The 21,789-nt window shown below is 37.3% G+C and overlaps 1 protein-coding gene across 3 annotated transcripts in view; it reads left to right on the forward strand.

The window, feature by feature from the left end:
- The window catches only part of AMBRA1 (autophagy and beclin 1 regulator 1), a 166,197-nt gene that overhangs the window by 34,825 nt on the left and 109,583 nt on the right, over positions 1–21,789 (forward strand). For all 3 annotated transcript variants that reach the window (XM_007421760.3, XM_088145713.1, XM_088145714.1), the window contains one exon: positions 14,444–14,530. In XM_007421760.3, the coding sequence (XP_007421822.1) occupies positions 14,444–14,530 (87 nt within the window). The remainder of the gene's footprint in view (positions 1–14,443; positions 14,531–21,789) is intronic.

Raw genomic sequence — 21,789 nt, forward strand, 5'->3', positions numbered from 1 at the left:
GGACTCTGCTTCCCAACACAATAGATTATCCAGAACAGGCCATCATGCAGTAGGAAGGAAGGGGGGGACTTTCCAGCTCCATCTACCTCTGTGCTGAAAGACTTGTCTGCTGACCTTGGAGTGGTCAAGTGAGCTGTAATTCATTCCCATAACACAGTTCCTGTGTCTACTTTGTGCATGAGAGGGGAGTATGAGCCTAACAGGGAAGGTGGTATAAAAGGGTACAGAGGTGGCCTTAAGAAAATATGCAGCAACTGTTAAGAAAACAGTAATGAATGAACTTAGCTTGCAAAAACAGGAAGGTGTGAGAATGAAACTCAAGTGTTTAAATAGTGGTAGATTGTACTTGTTGATTTATTTCTTAAAGTCCAAAAGCAGATTTGAGATACTGTTTGTATAACTCTGAAGTATGCTGTTGAGTCTTTGTAGTATTCTGCATTTTTATGGGTCTCAAATCCTTGTTGTAAATTCTCCTTAGTTCAGGTATCCATTAATTGGGAGTAGGGAGTGGGGGAAGGAATATTATCAATACCTGTATATTGCATACTGAATAATAATAATAATAATAATAATAATAATAATAATAATAATAATAATATTTTATGTGCTGCCCAGATCCCAACAACTCTGGGTGGTTACAAATAAAGCCATTAAAAACAAGGAAAAAATACAATGCTGTTATGATAGCAGCTTTGGCTATGCTTGGTTTAATCATCCTCAGTAGTATTCTTATCAAGCTGTGGTTAAAAGAGAATTTTTACAGAATTGTACTAAAACAAAAATTATAGCATATAGAATATTGGTCAGATCTGTGGTTGTAATCAGTATGCTAGTCTAGCAGTATCTTAGCCTACCTAGCAAACCTCAGTGGTATTGTAAATATAAAAATGTTTCTGCTTCTTAATATTACCCTGATACTTTTTCTGAATTGTCCTTTATATATTCTACTTTGTCAAATTAGAGAGATTAATTCTGTACATAGTATTTCCCTAAATAACTCAAATGAGTTTCCTGTAGTAAAGCTTCTTGAAATGGAAATAAACACTTTTTCTATAGGGAGATCCTCAAGTATGAAGCATTCTTATTAAAGCAAACACTTCCTCCTTTGTCAAGTGATCAGATTTTCAGAATGGAATTTCATTTGTATTCATCCTTTAACCTTTCTTTTCCTTCTTGCATGCAAAGTAATTATGAAAATTTCCTGTAAGTATTTTATGAAATTTGCCAAAAACTGGCTGAGAATAGCAGTAGCTTTGTGATCATTTGCACCTTCATGTATCTTAGCTTTTGACCCATTGGTCTCACTACATATTTATTGCAATTTATTATTTTTGTGTGGAGCTGTTTATCAAGCAAACATTGGAATAATCTGATAGTTGTAGATGTTAATCCTAACTCAGCTTTCAACTGGGATATAGAATACATTTTTCCTCCATGCTTCCTGGCTTTCCCGTTGACCTTGGATCCATCTTTCCAAGTCTGTGTTTGCCATGGTCACATCCTAATTCTGATTAATTGGTTACATATAAAAAGGGAGAGTTCATGTGGAATGGCAGTAAGCGGCTATTTAGAAAATCATCCATTTACTTAAATATTGGGCAAACTAATTGGCCTCAATAGTTTGCTATGAAAAATGGTTGTTTTAATTGATTTCCTGCTGTCTCAGTGCTACATCTAATAATAGCTAAATAATAGCATGCCAAAGTATTTTTCTATTTATTACTAGTTGTAATCCTTTCATCAGCCCTCTAAGGTAAGCCAGTATTATTACTTCTCATACTGACATTAGGAGACTATGACTAAGGCAATATAATGAGTTCATAGCTAAAGCAACAAGATTTGAAGTCATTGGCTGCTCTGCTACATATAGCATTCACTGTGTCTGGGTATCTGATAAATCTTGATACATACAAAGAGAAATATAGTCAGCTAATGGCAAGTTGCTGGTACAAAGTGAAAGCGATTCTGTAAATAGTTGGGTACCATTTTTAAGCAAGTACTTACAAATCATTGAATGTAGCATAGGGAATACAATACACTTTTTAAAATTAGGTACCATCCATATTCTAGCAGAAAAATCTAAAGTTTTTTCTTCAAAAATATTGTTTCATTCATATGCAAAAGTTTATATGCAGATTTTATTATATCGCTCACAGGTTTGTACAGTCATTTTAAAAATAAATATTTAGATGTCTCTGCAAACTTAAGATAAAACTAGTTGCCAATTGCTAATTAGTGGTTTGAGTAATAAACAGGATATTAACCTAAAAGGGAAACACCCCCAAATTTAAGACAATGCCTCCAAAAGGAGGATTAGATAGAAAATAATTATTTGCTGGTTTCATTATATTTTTCCCTATTCTAAGATGACCCTCCCATTTTAAAGGTAAATTGGGGAAAAATAGTTTATTTTCAGGTAAATACTGGGGGTATGCAGATCAGCATCAATTTGGTTTGAGGATTTGATTCAAAATGTCAGATTGGATCAAATCAATTTTCTGAACTATTTTTTTTTTATTATTTTTTGGTCTATTTGCAAAAATTCTTTTGAATTATTGAACTGATTCAGAGGGATCTGTTTCAAGTTAATGGTTTGATCTGAAACATCAGCTTCATTTGAAAAGGCATTCAGCTGAATTGTCTGCAGACCACCAGATTGAGATTTTTACACAGCCTATGATAATTGGGTGATGAAACTGCCAATCAAAGGATGACAACACTGAGTTTCTCTTCCCAGGTTATATTTGGGAGGTGCAAGTGGAAGCACAGGTCTAAGGGAGGCTCAGAGACAAAGTCTGTGAATAGCTCCCTCTATCCAGGATACAGGATTGGGATAATATTAGGGCCAGGACAAGCTGGTATTGATGGGACATAGATAATTTGTACAAATGTGAACTTTTAAAAAACCGATTGTTTTTGCTTTTTAGTAAAAATCATTTTGCCCTTTTGTTCCTACGTTAACCAAGTGACTGTGCTATGCTATACCACTTTCTACCAGTTACTTTACCTTAGAGACTTAATTCATTTTTGCATCCTCAAGGGAGGTTAGTGTCAGCTCCATTAGGTAGGCCAGACCAGGAAATCAACACCATAGGAAGACTAGCACTACTTTTATTGAGATTGTCTGTAATAATCTTGCAAGTTTGATGTGCTATACCTTCTCCTCCTTATAGTTCAGTGAATGAAGGAAGAGTATATCTGAGCCAGTTCCAAATGTTATCTCATTCTGGACTTCAAAAAATGCTTCAGCCCCTTTTACCTAGGTAGTAGTTCTTGCATGTCTCCATGAAGGTAATCTTTTTTACTCTCTACAGTTAGTAATAGCTGCAGAACAAAAGGTAATAAAGGGGAAAACACACACACAAGGAGAGTATCTGACATAGCCCTAAAAATCACTAAGTTCTTTGGGATTTTCATCCTTTTAATGTGCCTGTGGAGAAATTACACTGGAGTTCAAAATACTTTCCTATGTAGTTGCAGCCAACCATGCTGTGCCCTGATTCATCAAGCTTCCATATTCCCAGCAGCAGTGATTCAAGTGAGAGGATACAAGATGAGAGCTGATGGAAGCATGTCTAGGACAAAATGGGTTATAAACTCTAACATTTATAACTCAGGAATGCACAGCTTGGCCTAAGAACACTGTACTTCAAACTCAAGATTGCAGATGAAAGTCCTGTGATTAAAATGAAGATAAGTTTCCCCAGAACTGATATGGGGAAGAGATCTTCTAGAAGCTTCTCATCTCATGTGTTATATCAGGCCATTACTGTTTTTTTTTCTGTGGGATGAGGAATGAACATCACTTTAGAAAAATCTCTGCTGGAGAAATTAAATATCTATCTCTTGGAGGAGTGATACTTCCCTGAGATTTGAGGAAATAGGTGCAAAATATAGGTAGGACTGGCCTACTTGAATATTCGTTCTTGAATATTCCAGTTCTGATTCCTTCTTAGAGCAGGTGATGTTGGACAAGTTAGTTTCTGCAGGTTCTTGGTCCCGACATGACAGCAGTTTTCAGAATATTTTAACCTATTCCCTGGTTTTCCATTCTGGAAGTGCTAGAAGCTTAACAGATTTTCTGATTACATCTCAGTAGTTCGTTCTGTTTGCTCTTTTTAATCCCAGTTTCTTATATTATAATTTTGGTCACGATAATCTTGAGGAAAAAGATCAGAACTTGCTTCTAAAAGGTCTTATCAATATAAGTAGGGCCTTCATATCCTTTCTTTGGTTCTCAACAGCAGCACATGTTTACAATCCTTGAATAATATTGAGCAGAACAGTGGCAGTTGCAAAGCTCTTTCTACAGGTGCTAATATCTGGAAGGCAGGCAATCTGTTGTGAGCACAACAGAGAGCACTGTTGAACAGATGGCAGTTTTATACCTCAGATATTAAAAGAAGAAGAAGAAAATAAGACATGGGCTAATTTAGCAAGTGAGGTCTACAGCATCATTCCTTGTGCTGAGTTAATCTTAATCACCAAAGCATTGATTGACAATCTGGAGGATGTTAATATGCAATTCTCCTAGTGAGCAGAAAAACAGAATGGAAATTACAATTTCTCAGCTAATTGTGCTTAGATGTCATTTGTGACAATTTTCATGTTGTCTAGACAGCTTGTACAGCAACTGCTTCACAAACCTCGTGTTGCCTTAATGTAGATCTGGACAGCATTGACTGAAGATAAATTAGTGTTATTGGGGTGGGGGCATCCCTGATGGTTCATTAGACTTGAATATAGCAATAGTTTTTGGAAGAGGAAACACCAATGAAGCCTGCTGCTTTCATTCTTCTCCCCCCACTGCCCCATTCCCAGTTTCCAGTTCATATTTACAGACTGAACACTCATTCAGTTCTCATGTATAGTTGGCTAATATATTCCTGATCTACCAGCTGAAACATAAGGGTTAGTGTTTTGGATTAGGACCTGGACAATCAGGAGTCACATCTAGATTCAGCTATGGAAGCTTACTAGGTGACTGAGCAAGTTACACTTTTTGATTCTACCCTACCTCACAAGGTTATGGGTGGGATATTTTTAAAAAAATATTTTTATCCCTACCTTTATTATTTTTATAAATAGGTGAACATACCTAATACTCTTTCTTCCTCCTATTTTCCCCACAACAACCCTATGAGGTAAATTGGGCTGAGAGAGAATGACTGGCCCAAAGTCACCCAGCTGGCTTTTGTGCCTAAAGTGGGACTAGAACTCACAGTCTCCTTGTTTCTAGCCTGGATTCTTAACCACTAGACCAAACTGGCTTTCTGTTAATTAAATTAATTAATTAAATTAAAGGGTAGTCCTCACGTAAGATGCCCTGAACTCCTGGAGAGAAGGCAGAATAAAGCTAACGAGTAAACAAAAATAAATCCATCATGTGTTCTGTTGATCAGAGACTTGCCCTTTCCTCTTGGATGCTAATGCTGCCAAGTTGCAAATCCACATGCTTGAAATGTGTATTATTTAAATGGAATATGGAAGGCATTGATGTTGAGCTAGGCAATAGTAGTGACTGACAGGCTAGGTCAGGCCTTTTAACCATGAAGGTGGTTTATTAATTTGCATGGAACATTGTAGGGTTGGCTGCTTATGAAACCCCAGCGGGTTTGACAGTGATGCTCTAGTGAGTTGAATGGAGATTTCTTTGGAATATGTCAAAGTTGTATTAGTATCTCTGCAGATCTTCTGACTTTTGCATATTCCAGTAATTTTTGCTCATTGGCATTTTTATAGATTTTAGACTTGTGATTGAAAGATAAAGTACATAAAGTTTAATTTTCTTAAAGCAAAGATTTGGAGTCCCTTGAAGACTTACTTGGTAACCTTAGGTCAGAGTCTTTATAGAAACACTTACTTTACTGAACCTTTTTATTATGTGTTTGTGCTCTTTAATGCAGCTTGATCCTCAGTATTGCTTTCTTCCCTGAACAAATTTATTTTAACTAATAAAATGTTGGTATTGGTTTCAGGCAGAAGCACTTTTTGATAAATCCCTGGAGCATTGTATAGATAGATTGTCTATTTGAATCTTGCAGTATTCTCTTCTTGTGGGACTACTGGCTTGGTTTTGTGTTAATGGGTCAGATATCCAGGACATACTTTTGTGTCTCTTGATATTTTGACAGAGCTCTTAACAGAGGTAACAACACAGAGGCTTAAAATCAATTTGGCAGTCTCTTTTCAGACTGATTAAAGAAAACCAAAATGCAGAACTTTTTTGTAAGTACAGAGAAGGAAGGGGTTAGCTGGTACCTGACCTCCTTAAGGAAAATGTTGCTTCCTAATTCCTGTGAAGAGATTTCAGTACCCTGAGCACTATTTAAATCAGGGCTTAACCCTTTTGGAGCCTTAAGTCCCCTCATAATGGGTAGGAGCAAAAATTGCAGGCTTTTTTATTGTCTGCGCTTTTGGATTTGGGGGTCTGAGGGACAAAATGAATACTTTAAGCCTTCTCCCTAAAAAAAAACCATAAAGTGATCCCTGGCTCTACTTATTTTAGATCAGTGTTTTTCAAACTTGGCAACTTTACAATGTATGGACTTCCACTCCCAGAATGCTGGCTGGGGAATTCTGGGAGTTGAAATCCATATATCTTAAAATTGCCAAGTTTGAAAAACACTGTTTTAGACTATAATCCTTCACATGTGGGGTAAGGCCTGCTGAACCTCAAAGTTACTCCTGAACTAAGTGCTGCCATTATTTTTGAAACTATTTTTTCTGATTCAGCCCATCTACCTAGTGGGAAAGAATATAATTTTGTAAAGCATTCAAAGGAGAACTTTAGAAAGTATGTTATTTCCTCAAAGTACTGAGGCAGGCATAGTTTTGGGATGGCTTGGCAAGCTTTTTTAATGCTTTCCTGGTTATCTCTGCATGTACAAGCACAGGCAACAGTTCTGCTGGGACTGCTAGAGAAACAAATGGCTGTGTATGCGCTTAAATGCAGAACAACTGGAGGAAATCTTTGAAGCAGCCATACTGAGATTTCTTCAATGTTGCGAGAAAGGCCACTTGAATGCATTTTAAGAAACACTCCTTTGCTTTGCACAGCCCTAATGTTTACATGTATTTTTATTATAATTTAAAAATATTGCTCATCAGAGATTACTTTAAGTTATAAATCTAAATAAATATTATGCTGTTTCTTTAAGGCCATTAAGCAAATTAATGTTCACTGAAATTGATCTTTTTGGAATTCTATCATGTAGCTGTGTAATAGTGGGATGCAGAGCTCAGAAGTTTGTTGGTTATCTATCTATCTATCTATCTATCTATCTATCTATCTATCTATCTATCTATCTATTTTTCAAATTTGTCACCACCCATCTTACCACGGAGCTACTGTGGGTGGTTTACAGTAAAAACTGAATAAATATTAATTAAAATAGATAAATATTAATTAATTAAAATATGCTAAAAACAAACTTCCTATATGATACTTCCAAGAGGCTGATGTTAATTAGGTGTTAATAAACTCAGGGAGCATCGTCAAGGCCCCAGCCATCCCCAGGGTCGATTGTATCTTTCCTCATTTTGATTCGGTGATGCCCAATTTTAGACAGGGACTGTAAATTCGTGGGGGACAAAGCATCTTATTGATCTTATGTACTAAGAAAAATTATTTAATTCAGCTGATTGATGCAGTCAGGTTAAATAATTTTTCTTTTGACTGTTATATAACCGGAAGAGCTAATTATTCAAAATTAAGTAGTTATGCAGTTTTATAACTGAGTGCCCCCTTGAGCAACATTCTCTTAATTTGTTTGGCACTCCTCCTTGCCCCTTCAAGAATACCTGATACCATTTTATAGGTTTCTATTATGGGCAGCTTGCTGGGGATTATTAGATAGTTTTGTGTATATCCTTTAATATCCTTGATACATCGAGGATTGCTCCATGTACCTAGGAATTTTGTTCATGTCAGTTGAATAAAAACATTCTTGCTTTCCAGGCAAAGGATAACTTGCTAGCCTAAATTCTAAAGAACTCTGAAGCCTAAGAGAGATCACAATGAAGAGTATATCTCACATTCCTACAAAATACAAACTTGTATTAAGCAATATAAATATGAAATCCCTTTTGAGACAGAGGTGGAAGTGTTTGAAGAGCCAGAGGCTGCAAGTAAACATCCTTGCCTCATGAAGACTACCAGAAGAACACCATCTGATAACACTGTGACATCACTAGAAATGGAATGATCGACTTTTTTTTTTTGGCCTATTTTTTTGGTAGACTAGAAGGGTACCGTTCCATTCTCAATCTTAAAAGCTAAAAATAAATTACAGAATTTCAGTGTCATGATCTCAAGTGTTTGGAAACTATAAATGAAATGTTAGTGGGGCTGCATGTCAATCACAGGTTGCCTCCCTTTGTTTAAGATCTTTCAGCAAAACCATATTTTGATGCAGTCTTGTGAATGGAACAAGGGAATTTTACAAGGGAGCTGGTGGGTTGAGGGGCTGACCTGTTAAATTTTGGGGAGAGTTTGGCTGATTGTATGGGTCTGTGTGGTTTGGCACGGGTATATGCGTTTGGTGAGCATGCTATCTAAGGACATGGTCTGGAGGAAGAGCAGTTTATAGCAGCAGTTGTCTCACTGATCAGATGATTGGCCAGCAGGTGGAGCTTTTTCCTCAGCTAACTTTTCAGTATCAGGTAGCACTCTTTAGAATTTGGGCAAGCTTTTGGGAGCTTGTAACCAGAGTGACTGACCAGGAGAGCAAACAGGAATGGGATGTTTTGTGAGGGAGTTTAATGGAGGAAGGAAGAGTCTGATCTCAGATTCTGCCAAAAGGTTGGGCATTGAGGGAGCAACAGTGTGATTTGCCAGGTGTGTTCACATGTTTATTGTCTAAGAAGGAGAAGGACTAGAGGCCAGGATTTACCTGGGAAGGTGAAGAATACAGAGAGATTGCACATAGAGTTCTGTAAGAAGGCCAGTGGAATAATACCATAGAGGAAGACAGGGGACATAAATTCCAGAAACACAGGAGCAAGAGGTGGACCCAAGGAGGAGGAAGGTATTTGAAAGGAGTGAACGTATGGCAAACATATAGAAACATATGGCAAGAAATGAACAAGAGGAAGTCTACACAATTGGAGCTGATCAACAGATTTGAAGCACTGAACATGGAAGGTGAGCTCCACCTGCATTAGTTTTAATTCTTGGAAAGAATTTTCAAGTCTGCAGGGATCAGAAAACCAAAGCTTTCCACTGAGGAGGAAAAAAAGAGTAGTGTGGTAAGAGATGCACCACCGTGAGTGATGTACTGTCTTTCTAGTGCACCTATTCAAGACTTAAAGATTACAGAGGGTCATCAAACTGAATGATTAGTATCCATTTCTAGTTCTTTGTGCTGAGGCGGAAAGCACTGCTAGAAGAGAATGAACACTAAAGAGGATTACAAGTGATCTTAAAACCATAGATACGAAAGGGAAGAAGCCGAGAACACAAATAGGGTTTTCAGACAGAAAATGGGTAGTCTACCATGATTTGAAGCCCTAAAGATTTAAAAAATCAAAGAGAGATAGGAAATCTTGGAAAAAGTCCCCATTAGAAGAAAAAAAAAATGGAAAAAAATTAAAAAGCTTGTATGGATGAATAGCGAACTCATTGACAAGCTGAGATGCAAAAAGAAATGTATAAGAAATGAAAACAGGACCTTATGACTAAGAAGGGTAGATGGCTAATTGAAAGGGAATGATGCCACTAAAGGAAGAAAGAACAATTTAAAACATTGTTCTATTTGTACATGTACAGTGATCAGTACATGGGAGCACTTAAAAACAATGTGACCATTATATGGGCTGGTGTGAATTTGTTATTCACAATGTGAATTTATGACAGAGTGACTAGGTTGGTAGAGCAAAGGAATGCTGCAAATGCTGGGCAGCCTTATTTATTTAGCACAAATTTTATGCTGTCCTAATCATAAGACTTTGTGTGGCTAACGTATGTAAAACACTTAATCTCAATAAAGTGTTTAATGGAATCTCTCATGGTATCCTTGAGGCCAAGATGGATAAAATAGCTTGGCTGCTATGTTTATTTTATATTATGTATTTTATTTGTTTTTATCTGTTTTAAATAAGCCACCCAGAGTTGTGTGAAATGGGTGGCTATATAAATTGAATGAATGAATGAATGAATGAATGAATGAATGAATGAATGAATGAATGATAGATAGATAGATAGATAGATAGATAGATAGATAGATAGATAGATAGATAGATTCAGTAGTCTGATAGATTCCCTACTGGTTGATCAATCTCACCCTGAAATAATTCAGCATTGTCCTGGTGGGAAATATGGAGTAAGGTCCCCCAAGACTCTGTCCTTGGCCAGTGGCAAGGATCCAAAATATGGAATGGAAGGATTGTTTATTTTCTTGGTCAGCATTAGTGGCTGCCAGCCAGCAAGATAGCAGGCTGGATGCCTGCACAGTCCAGAGGCAGGCAAACTCAAGCAGAACTTTTAGAAGCAGAGTCCTTTTTTCCTATAGCAAAAGACAGCAACTCTAATATACTCAAGGCTTGGCACAGGTCAAGACCAGGAATCCAATAAACAAGCAAGAAATCCAAGGGAAAAGACAAGAGTTTAAAACATGGCACGACAAGGTAATTCCGACAGAGCTGAGGCTTGAAAAGTTCTCAGCGTTTTCTCTCGGGGAGAGGCCAATAAATAAGCCACGCCGTGCCACCACCTAGATGCATAGCTGAGGTACATCACTCATTAGAGTCTACTCTCCTGCCAGCCTGCTTCTTGTCCAGTCTATCTGACCTGTGGAGCTTAGCTCTCTGTTGTATCTTTAAAGCATGCCTCTGCTTGGGACGTGAACCTCTCAGAGTCTGAGAGATTGTCAGTGGGTGCAGACAAGGAGTCCTGGGGGCTTCCTAGATTTGCTTGAGCCAGAATGGAATTATTAGCTTCCACACTGCTGGAATCACTCCCTCCAGGACTATTATTACTAAAAGTCCCTGGATCTACTTCCTCCACCTCCTCATCAGAAGAGAAGTCAAGTAAGGCTGTAACAGCTTATTAAATTTTCAGATGACACCAAGATCTAGGGATCAGCTTACAGTATAAAAAACAGTTCAAAATTACCATGACAGTTTGAATATTCAACGGGATGATGTTCAGTTGTGACAAGTGCAAGATCCTGCATCTCTGCAGGAAAAATCAGTTGTATAGCTTACAGGATTGGTGAGACCTGGCTTGATACCAGTGCATGTGAGAAGGATCTAGGAGTACAAGTAGATCACTGTCTGAAAATGAGCAAATTGTGTGTTGCAGCAGTTAAAAAGGCCAGTGCAATCTTGGGCTGCATTAAAGGACTGAGTCAAGATCATAGCTCCATTGTTCTCTATGCTGATTAGACTGCAGTGTTGTGTCCAGTTCTGGGCACTGCAGAAAGGGATGATAAAGCATCTGGAAATCAATTCCTATGAGGTATAGTTAAGAGCTTGGCATGTTCAACTCACAGAAGGGAACACCAAGAGTATAATGTAGTCTACAAATATTGAAAAGACTAGAGAATGGACATGTCTTTTGTTGCAACCAAAGCAGGATGGGGACCAGCAGGTTGAAATTAAAAGAATGGAGAATCAGGCTGAATATTAGGATTTTCCTGATGGTAAGAGGTCTTAAGAAGTGCAGTGATATACCTAGAATTGTGGCAGACTTTCCTTTCCTGAAGGTTTCAGATGGGCTGGATGTTTTAGTGGATTCCTGCACCAAGGAGGGATTGAACCAATTGATCTATAACATTTCTTCCAACTCAAGTTTCTTGTAACAATTTGTAGTATGTAAGTAGGAATGTAGTTATAAATGTACAACTGAATTTGTGGTCATTCTGTAACTGAAAGGTTTAATATTTTTATTTTTTTTATTTATATATCAAATTTGTCACCACCCATCTTGTTAAAAAGCAACTCTGGGCGGTTTACAGAGGAGATAAAATAAATTAAAATACAATATAAAAACAGTCTTAAATAAATAATAAATACATTCCAAGAATGATGGGATTGGCAAATAGCTCAGGGAGTGACATCAGGGCGCCAGCCACCTCCAGGATTGTTTTAAACTCTTATTACTCCATGCAAGCTGGCAGAGCCAGGTGATAAGTCCTTTCTGGAAAACCGGGAGGGTAGGGGCCCTCTGCACCATTGGGGGGAGAATATTCCACATCAGAGGTGAAGTATGGAGACTAGTAATGAGGCTTAGTTTTGGCTTAATACAATATACCAGCTTATCCACTCTGCTTTTCAAAACATGGTTTCTTTCTTAAGATTGATTTATAATATTACCAACCAGCACTATAGAACAAATCTTAAGAAGATCAAAATCAGCAACAGATTATAGGAGAAACAGTGGAATGAGTCTAATTGTATCTCTGCATGACAAAAGAGTCCTTAATCAGAGGAATGCTTCCATGAGCAAGGTGATGGAAGAGATGAGACGTCTATTTTTGTACATTCACATTCTTTTTCAGTCATCTGTACCATGTCCTACCTTGGTGATGCAAGTTACTGCAGAGGAAAGGGTGGGAAGAGAGATTAGTGAAAATCACTGGATTGAATATCCTATCTCTGGAAGAGATACAGTAATGCAGTAAGAATTGCAGATTGCAAGTTCTGTGTAATAAAATGGGATTAACTGCATCTCCTAAAACAAGAGACTTTGTGGAAGCTTTTCTACAATAATAGTGGCTCTACAAAGAAAGCTTTGTTATGGGAATCACTGCATTTTGTTTCCTAAGGAAAAAGGAGTTAGAAAATGACAGTCTTGATATAATTCATATTGAAAGAAGAATTTCATCCCCATTTCATAGGTTAAATTCCTTTCTAGTTTTGGTAGATTCACAAAATGAGTTTAAAAGATTGTTATTTTATATAGAGCAATTATTGTGTTATTTATACACACGCACACACCCCTCTGCAAAACTCTTATGACTCAAGGTGATTTACTTTGTAATAAAATAAAATCAAGTAGACTAAAACTTGCAAAGACAATTCAGATACACTATTCACCCCATCTGAATAAGATGGTTCTAATGTTTTTATGAAATGCATGGCACATGGGACTCCCCTTTCCTCATGGGGCAAGTTGTCCCATAAGGTGAATATTGCAACTGAGAAAGTGTGCATCTGGGGCTCCAACCCCCTTAACCACATTGGATTGTGACAAGGAGTAGCAAGCTCAGAGAATCCCAAGGACTTCACAGTTCAACCCTGAGCTACATATATGCTCTTCTGTTGGTACAGGGTGGACTGATTGGTGTCAGGAGAGATGGTCCTGCACTTACATAGGGCTCATCATTGTAGGCCATTAAAAGTAAACACAGCACCTTAAATTGAGTCTGGAAGCCTATCTCTAACAAATGCAGTAATCTCAACATAGGTGTCACATTACCAGCCTACTTCCTCCTGTCAGCAGTCAGGCCATTGCATTTTGAATTAATTGCAGCTTCTGAAATGTCTTCAAGGGCAGCCATATGTAAAGTATGTTGCAGTAGTCTGTGAGATGATAAAGTCATAAGTTACTGTTGCAAGGGTATCCTGGTGCAAAAAGACTGGCAATTGGCCTATGGTATATAGTAATTGTGATTTCCTGCACCAGGGTGAGGGGACTTGCAGTGTATTTTTTATATTATTTATAGAGTAAATTCAAATGGTATATAGTACATAAATTCCTGTTTTTAGGAATTAGGCTTGCTCCTCACATGACTGTATTCCTATCTTAAAAGTACTGTTATACAGAGGAAAAAACTTGGAAACCATACACACAAAACTTCACATAAGAGTTTCACATGCATTTCTTTTGCTATTGTTTATATGCTGTATATGTGGTCAAAAAGTATGTCTTGTAGGGTATCTTGGTTATGTATGCACTGGGAAACTGGTGATTGCCAAGGGCGATCGATACAAGTGTAGGTATCATAATTTCTGTAATACCCTGGTAATTCCATGGTCTGTTACATTTAAAGTTCTGTAATATTAAATAAAACAAAATTGTGTAAGAACTTATAACAGTTAAAACAGGAGGACTATCTGGGAACTGCATATCACTTGCTCCAGGTTCCCAATCTGAATGCTTAGAGGTGTTCCCCCTGCCCTTGGTAGATAATTAATGTAACACACAAAGGCTGATTTTTCTATTGCATCACATGGTGATTACATCATAAATGATTCCATTTTTAGCTAAATCCTTATAACAAACATATGGGGAAGGAGAAAGCAGGCAATATTTTAATAAAATAGAAATACTTGCTGTGCTTAGGGTGACTGTTGGACCAAAATAAACAAAAGCAAAAATAAATAAATAAATAAATAAACAAAATAATATATAAGCTATTCAGAATTTTCATTCTGGAGGAGACAAGAAACTGGACAGCTGGAATAACAGACACTTAATTTTTTTTTGCTTTGTTTTTAGGAGGCTGTTGGAATCTTCACTCATTTCACTATCGCGTTATGATGGGGCAGGATCCCGCGAGCATCCAATCTATCCTGATCCAGCTAGGTAAGGACAGAATTGGGTTCTCTTGAGAGCAACATAAAAACCTGGTGTGTAATTTACTGATTACAGAGAAGAGTCTGATAGGGTAATAGTTGCAGGATCAGACTTGTCCCCTTTTTTGTATATGGGAAGAATGATGGAATTAAACCATTCTTGTGGAATCTGGAAAAAGTTATTTATGGCAGTGAAGAGAGGGGCTAGCACAGATGCCTTCCAGATAGGATTGGATTTTAGGAGTTCCAGTAAAACTATGTCTTTGCTGTGTGCTTTGTTATTTTTCAATTGAGAAATTAGTTTTTGTAGTTCTACATGTGAGACAGGAAGGGAATCATCTAATGGCAAAATGGAAGGATCCCCACCTACAGATATATTAAATAAAAGGCGAAAATGACTGTTCCAAGAACCAGATTATTGTTAACCAAATTATTGTTGCTAGTCAAACTGTATCTTGCTGAAGATTGGGAGATGAGGTGCCAGAACAGGTAGTCATCTTTGCTTGTTACAGTCTGTTGGAGTTTAGCCCAGTTCTTTAACGCATAATTTTGTTTCTTCTCTTTTAGAAACCTCTTGTAACTTTTTTAGAATATAGACATTTTCTCAGGAAGAAGGATCATTATATATTTAGGCATTTCTGCAAGCAGACATTACCAGTGCCTTTACAGCAACACATTCTCTATTTAACCAAAGTTTAGATAGTTGGTTTGAATGAAGAGGAGAAGGGGGTTGACCAGGTTTTAGATGTTCTTGAGCAGAAATGATAATTTGATGGAATGTGGCAGATATTTTACAAGCATTACTAGCCATGCTTATGGACTCTTTCAGATGATTAACCTCTGGAACTGAAAAGAATTTTGCCATAGCTGCAGACATCTTATTAGACTATATTGGTTGGAAATAATTGCCAGTAACAAGAGACTCGGGGTTGTAAAGGCTGGCTCTGTTTCGCTAATTTAATAGTGAAGGATCCTACTAGGGGTTAGTGGTCACTCACTAGATGGAAAGCCATGTGGAAATACAATGAAGGATGAAGTCATTAGATATTAACATATAATCTAAAGTTGAGGTTCCTCTAGGACCCTAAAAAGTTAGTTCACCTCTGGGCATAGATCTGTTAAGGAACTTAGGGTCAAATTTTAATGTCAATTGCCACAACTTCCATCTCCCTATATTAAACTCAGCATCTTTTGATTTTCATGAAGACAAACTGGTTAGTGTGGAGTATGGATGTTATAATACTGAAAAGTAACCTTGTCATTTGTTCCCATCATAGCATTAAAGTCACCGGCAAGTATGACTATAGAGTTTGGAAAAATCTAAGAACCAGATTTCAAAATGACCCCAAATACTGTTAATTTGGGAAATATTATTATTAAATGGAAAGTGAACATTTATAAGGAGTGATTGGGCCAGTTTTTAGAAAGAGGGCAACAGGTAGTTGGTCGCAAAAAAACCACATGTAAAGTACATGGATACAGTGTAGTAGACACTAAGATACTTGTTCCCCTGAGTGCCCAGCCACCTTTCTGGATAGGCCTAGCCGTGAGGGAGTGAGATGTAAAACCATTAAATATATGGGCTCTGTATCCCAGGTCTCTTGAAACAGTAGACTTTTATGTTTTGTATATAGTCTATAAGTGTGTGTGTGTGTATATAATTTATATATTAATGATGTGGTTGAAGTCTTTGTTAAACCAGAATTTCACTCTCCATCTCTTGCCCATCACCCTGTTCCCATTCTCCTCTCCACCAATGATGTGGCTAATCTTTCCATATCCCTGGTGGGTCTGTGTAGATGCCTTGAAGCATTAACTTCCTATTGCCATAGGAAATGCCTTGTGATAAATTACTCTAAAACAAAGCTCTTAAAATTTTCCAAAAATGTGTTTCAAGTCCCAAATTAGCTGGAAGATCAATGGTAAACCTATAGAGCAAATTACAACCTTTAAGTATGTAGACATTCAATCATTTACTCAGTGGATCAATTAAGCAAAGGACTTTCTTATGAGAACTCAAAAAGCATCCTTTGCAATTATTAAATATGCATGCCAATAAGGTAATAGCTGTGTACAAGCAACTGTCAGATTATTCATGGTTAAAGTACTGGGCTCAATTGTATATGGCACTCAATTATGTTTTTATAAGGATGCCTCTAGGTAAGTACCTATCCAGTCCAGATTTTAAAAGACTTACCTGGGTTCCTTATTATACCCTTATCCAGTTCGAATTAAGATGCACCTTCTTAGGAGCCCATCTGAAACTCTGTTGTCTCAGATTCTGGTTGAAGCAAATTCACGCTTTACTAGGTATGGCTGGTGTGGGTCTTCCGGGCTGTGTGGCCGTGGTCTTGAAGTTTTGTTTCCTAACGTTTCGCCAGCACCTGTGACCGGCATCTTCAGAGTGCAGGAGCACAGACAGGAGCAGTTCTCTCTGTGCCCAGGGTGATGTGACCCTTTTTGTGGGTATTTATAGAGATCTGGGGGGAAGGGAGGGGGGCGTGGGGGGTTGGGGGGGGTTGGGTTACTGAGTGGCTGCTTGCTTTGGTGCCAGCATCTGTGTGTATCTTCCTGGGGATTAGGCAGGGTTTTTTCTTCTATTGAATTGTTAATGAGGGGCTGCTGGGGGTGATTAGCAAGTTCATTGTGTGAACTGTTCACATGTCCTGGTGGTTGAGCTGAGTTCGTTGACCTTTTGCAGGCTGTATTTTTCAGGATTGGTAGTCAGGTTTTGTTGATTTTTAGACTCTCCTCTTTTTTATTGAAGCTATGCTGGTGTTTGTGAATCTCAATGGCTTCCCGGTATAGCCTGGTATAGTGGCTGTTGGTGTTGTCCAGTATCTCTGTGTTTTCAAATAGGATTTTGTGTCCAGTGTGCTTGAGAGCATGTTCAGCTACTGCAGATTTTTCTGGTTGCTGTAGTCTGCAGTGTCTTTCATGTTCTTTTATCCTGGTATGGATGCTGCGTTTTGTGGCACACTGGAGAGAACTGCTCCTGTCTGTGCTCCTGCACTCTGAAGATGCCGGTCACAGGTGCTGGCGAAACGTTAGGAAACAAAACTTCAAGACCACGGCCACACAGCCCGGAAGACCCACACCAGCCATCGTATGCCGGCCGTGAAAGCCTTCGACAATACATTTACTAGGTATGTTTGAATCTTCCCTAAGAAGAAAAATCAATCTCAATCTGGTTTACAGTGGCTTTTCTTTTCCAACATTAGCTGGTCTCACCCCTGATAACACCGTAGTTAGACTTCAGCGAAGGATCTGGGATCTAAATCTCCAAACTGATGGAACCAGAGTTTCCCACCTCCATTACCACTCAGTAACCATCCTTCCCTGCTCCATTCCCAGATATTTTTATAGCATTCCCCATACTTCACATAGTAGACTCTTCATCTTGGTTCAAATCAGCAAATTATTTATATGGGCAACAACTGGTAGATAAATCAGTATCCCCTATGAAAATTGCATTTGTACATGTTCTGATATTGAAGCAGAATCTGTTTCACATGTACCGCTTGAGTGCCCTCTGTACAATAAATGGAGGGCAGGACTCATAACCTCAATTGTTAGAAATCTTAACTGCTCCTCTGAGCAAGAGGTTATTGTTTTTCTCCTAAGCAATCAAACTTCAGCTATTACCAACAGGGTTGCTAAATTTTTAACAATAGCCATGGCTTACAGAAATCATCTGGTGCCCCTTTTACACTGTACACTGCTTCAGATCTCTCTGCATAAGTTTTATTTTATTGTTATTTTATAACACTGTTTTATATTTGATGTGTTGTAATATTGTCTTCTTTTAAATATTGGTTGTGAACCAAACGCAAAGTAAGGTAAGGTAGGGTAGGGGGGAAGGGGAATGGGAGGAAAGGAAAGGAAAGGAAAGGAAAGGAAAGGAAAGGAAAGGAAAGGAAAGGAAAGGAAAGGAAAGGAAAGGAAAGGAGGTTTAGTTAAAAAAGTATACTAAATGGATTTCTGGTTGAATTCTGACTGTATTATTTAAAATAAGCATTATGTGTAGAAAAGAGGAGATAATGATATAATAGAACTTTCTTTTCTTGTTCTCTTATCCCTAGAATTTCCTCCCAGAAACCTACACCATGTATAATTTCTTTTTTCAACAAGCCCTGCTTCCCATAAAGCCTTTGCTTAAGCCCTTTGTCCTCAAAACTTCCAAAATGAGAGATGAAAATATATAATATAGTTTACTCATTTCCTTGTTAGTGTAACCTCTTTCTTCCTTTTTTTCCTCTTGTAGTTCTAAATAAATGAATAACACTATAAATGCGAATTGACAAAGAATTGTATCTATTGTTGGTGGTCACTGTGTGAATAATCATATATATTGGTACCTGCATAAAAAATAATTGAGAATTTGATTTAAGAACTCCTGAATATATATATTTAGAAATCTTGTGACCTGGGCAGTCCAATGTCTGTTTTAGATAGTGAAACATTACAAGCTTTACAGAGCTTAAACAGAGATTTCACAGACTCTATAGGCACCATGGAATATAAAAAGCTGCAATGAGAAATTTGGAATAGAACTTAGATGTGCTACCTTATTAATAGGGAGGGATTGCATGAAGATAGTAATAAGGAAAATACATCACTGTCTTTTTGTTGTGGTGGTGGTGGTTCAGTTTGAACTTTTTATAAGCTGCTGAGAGTCATTTTTGAGATGGGTAGCCATGTATTATTTAAAACAAATAAAATTGAAGATAGTAATAGAGAAAAATATTGATTATAACTTATTTGGAGTTGAGTAAAATGAGGATTAAGAGAGTAATAAGTTATATTCATTGAAAGCACTTCTGAAAAATTAGGAAATAGTACAAGAAGAGGAAATAATATAAAAATATTTTTTAGATTAAGATACTATTGTTGCCAAGTCCTTTTTAAAAACAAGAATAAATAAAACATAATTTGGAAAAGCATGAACTCCATGTTTGCTCACTCAAACAGTAGAATTCCTAAAACATGTTTTCATTCAAACAAGATAAGTAAGTTATGGAAAAAAAAAATAGATGGCTAAATGAATGGGAATGATGCTACTAGGGGAAGAATGAGCAATTAAAGAAAGATTGTTCTGTTAGTGTAGGTTGGTGAAGAGAGGAAATAATGCAGGAAAAATAGAGTGATCAATATATTGGAGAGATTAAATCAATTACTTTTGTGGTTCATATTCCCTTTCTTTAAAGAAGCTAAAGGCAACAGTGACCTTTTTGGAAATAATGAGATCTTTTGAAAAGATCTTGACTATTGAATCAAGGGAAGAGAGTATAGAAAAATGAGGTATATGAAAGTTGAAAAAATCAAGGTGATAAGGTTATTGGTAAACAAAATTGCTAACAATTTCTGAAATGTCACAGTTCACAGAGGTTTACAGTACAAATATTTGAGACCCAGTGTTTTCAACCTGCAAGAACATGTTTTTAAAAGTTATCATACCAGCTTGCTTTACAAATACACTAGCTTTCTGATAAATGGGCTCTTTGGGATCAAGGTTCAATCTCTTGCTTTTCCATTTAATTTATGTAAAGAAGAATTATTACAGAGTAAAAGCCATTAGTGATGCTGCCACTCTAGAGGTTGCAATCAGCCTATTCTTGAAGGCTGTTTTATTACTCGGGTATGCTGTTTTTGTTCAAGATGTTGATGGTAATCAATTTAAAGCTATCAGCCACCCAATTCACATGTATCTGTATTTGAGTAGTTTTATATTATGCCTTTTACAATCTCAGGTGTGTTTTTGTATAACTTTTTCTGAAATCATCTATTATATAGCACAGCTACCTGTTAGTCAGATTTTATTTGTTATTTTTTGTCAGCAAAAGGAATAGTCCATTAAGTGAAAACATAAAAGCCTTATAGGATCAGCCCAAAGGCCTACCTGGTCCAATATTCAGTTTCTACAGTGAGCAGCTACAATCTCTGGAAGCCTATAAACAACACTGAAGGAAATCCTTCCCCATTGTCTGTCTACATCAGATATAGCTATAGTTGCTCTCATGTGCTCTATCAGTATGTGCTGAGTCTTCAGGTGAAGTTGGTGTGAACTGTCTTGTTTGAATAAACAGTCTTGGCCAATTCTTCCACTATCATATTGGAAAAGAGGTAGGAAGATAAGAAGAGGATAAAAAACAGAGCTTTCCATTTAGTGCTTTTTTTTCTTCAGTCATTCCTGCAGAAATTTTTCAGATATTAGAAGTATCCCCTCTGGAATAAAATGGATACCAAAAAATGCTGAAAATGTCAGTAGATAGTGGTAGTATTCTGTACTTTCTTTCATTACAAAACAGATACTTCTTATTTTTTACACAGCTGGGTAATGTGTGCTTTAAACAAGACTCTTCCACTATTAGGTATATTTTCTGTATGGTAATCTGGTCATTCTAAAAAAAACTAATTTTTTATTTAATTAAAACAATTTCTTGGCAGCTTAACTCGCTGCTATGACTCTGGTTGGCTAACAATCGTAAAAGAAAAGTAACAGCAGTCCAAAACAATTAAACAATCACAATTACAATCAATATGCAGTGAGTCAGAAGTCCAATAAATTCCTTCCCTCTTACAGTTTGACAGCAAACAGCTAACTTACAAGGCTCACCTGACCTCACAGATCCAGTGCTTCAAAGAAAAGCCAGGTCTGTAATGCCTTATGGAAGTCCCACATGGTTAGAGCCATCTGAATTGGGGGAGGATGTGCAGTTCCATAGGGAAAGAGATGTCTTCTTCATTCTTAATGAAGGAACCTGGAGGATACCACTCTATCACATCCAGGGGAGTGAGCAGAAGCCATTAGAAATAGATGGTTCTGCAAAAAAACTGGCCCTGTGCTATGTAAGGCTTTCTAAGTAACAACTAACACCTTGAATTGCACCTGGAACCTTACTGGGAGCCAGTGCAGCTCACAGAGCAGTGATGTTATATGGACATATCTTGGCAACCCAAAACAGCTTGTATTGCTGCATTCTGGATCAATTGCAATTAATTCTGAATGCTTTTCAAGGGCAGCCCTGTGTAGAGAGCATTACAGTAATTCAAGGTTAGCCAATCTGCTCAAATTATGGAGTTTTGATTAAAAAGTATTGACATTTAAATTTTATCTTATAAAAGTTGGTTAGAAGAATGCCATTGTTTCTATAATGTGTGTTATTATTTAAGATGCCCCTTGTTTTAATCTTATATCATTCTGAGAGGACATAGAACCATACTCTGGTACCAGTTTTGATGGCATGTACTTGATGTTGGCCAGCAAGA

The sequence above is a fragment of the Python bivittatus genome, unplaced genomic scaffold, assembly GCF_059951505.1.
Source record: "Python bivittatus isolate LINGU-HERP-01145 unplaced genomic scaffold, Pbiv_v1 ctg000480_np1212, whole genome shotgun sequence".
NCBI classification, from domain to species: domain Eukaryota; kingdom Metazoa; phylum Chordata; class Lepidosauria; order Squamata; family Pythonidae; genus Python; species Python bivittatus.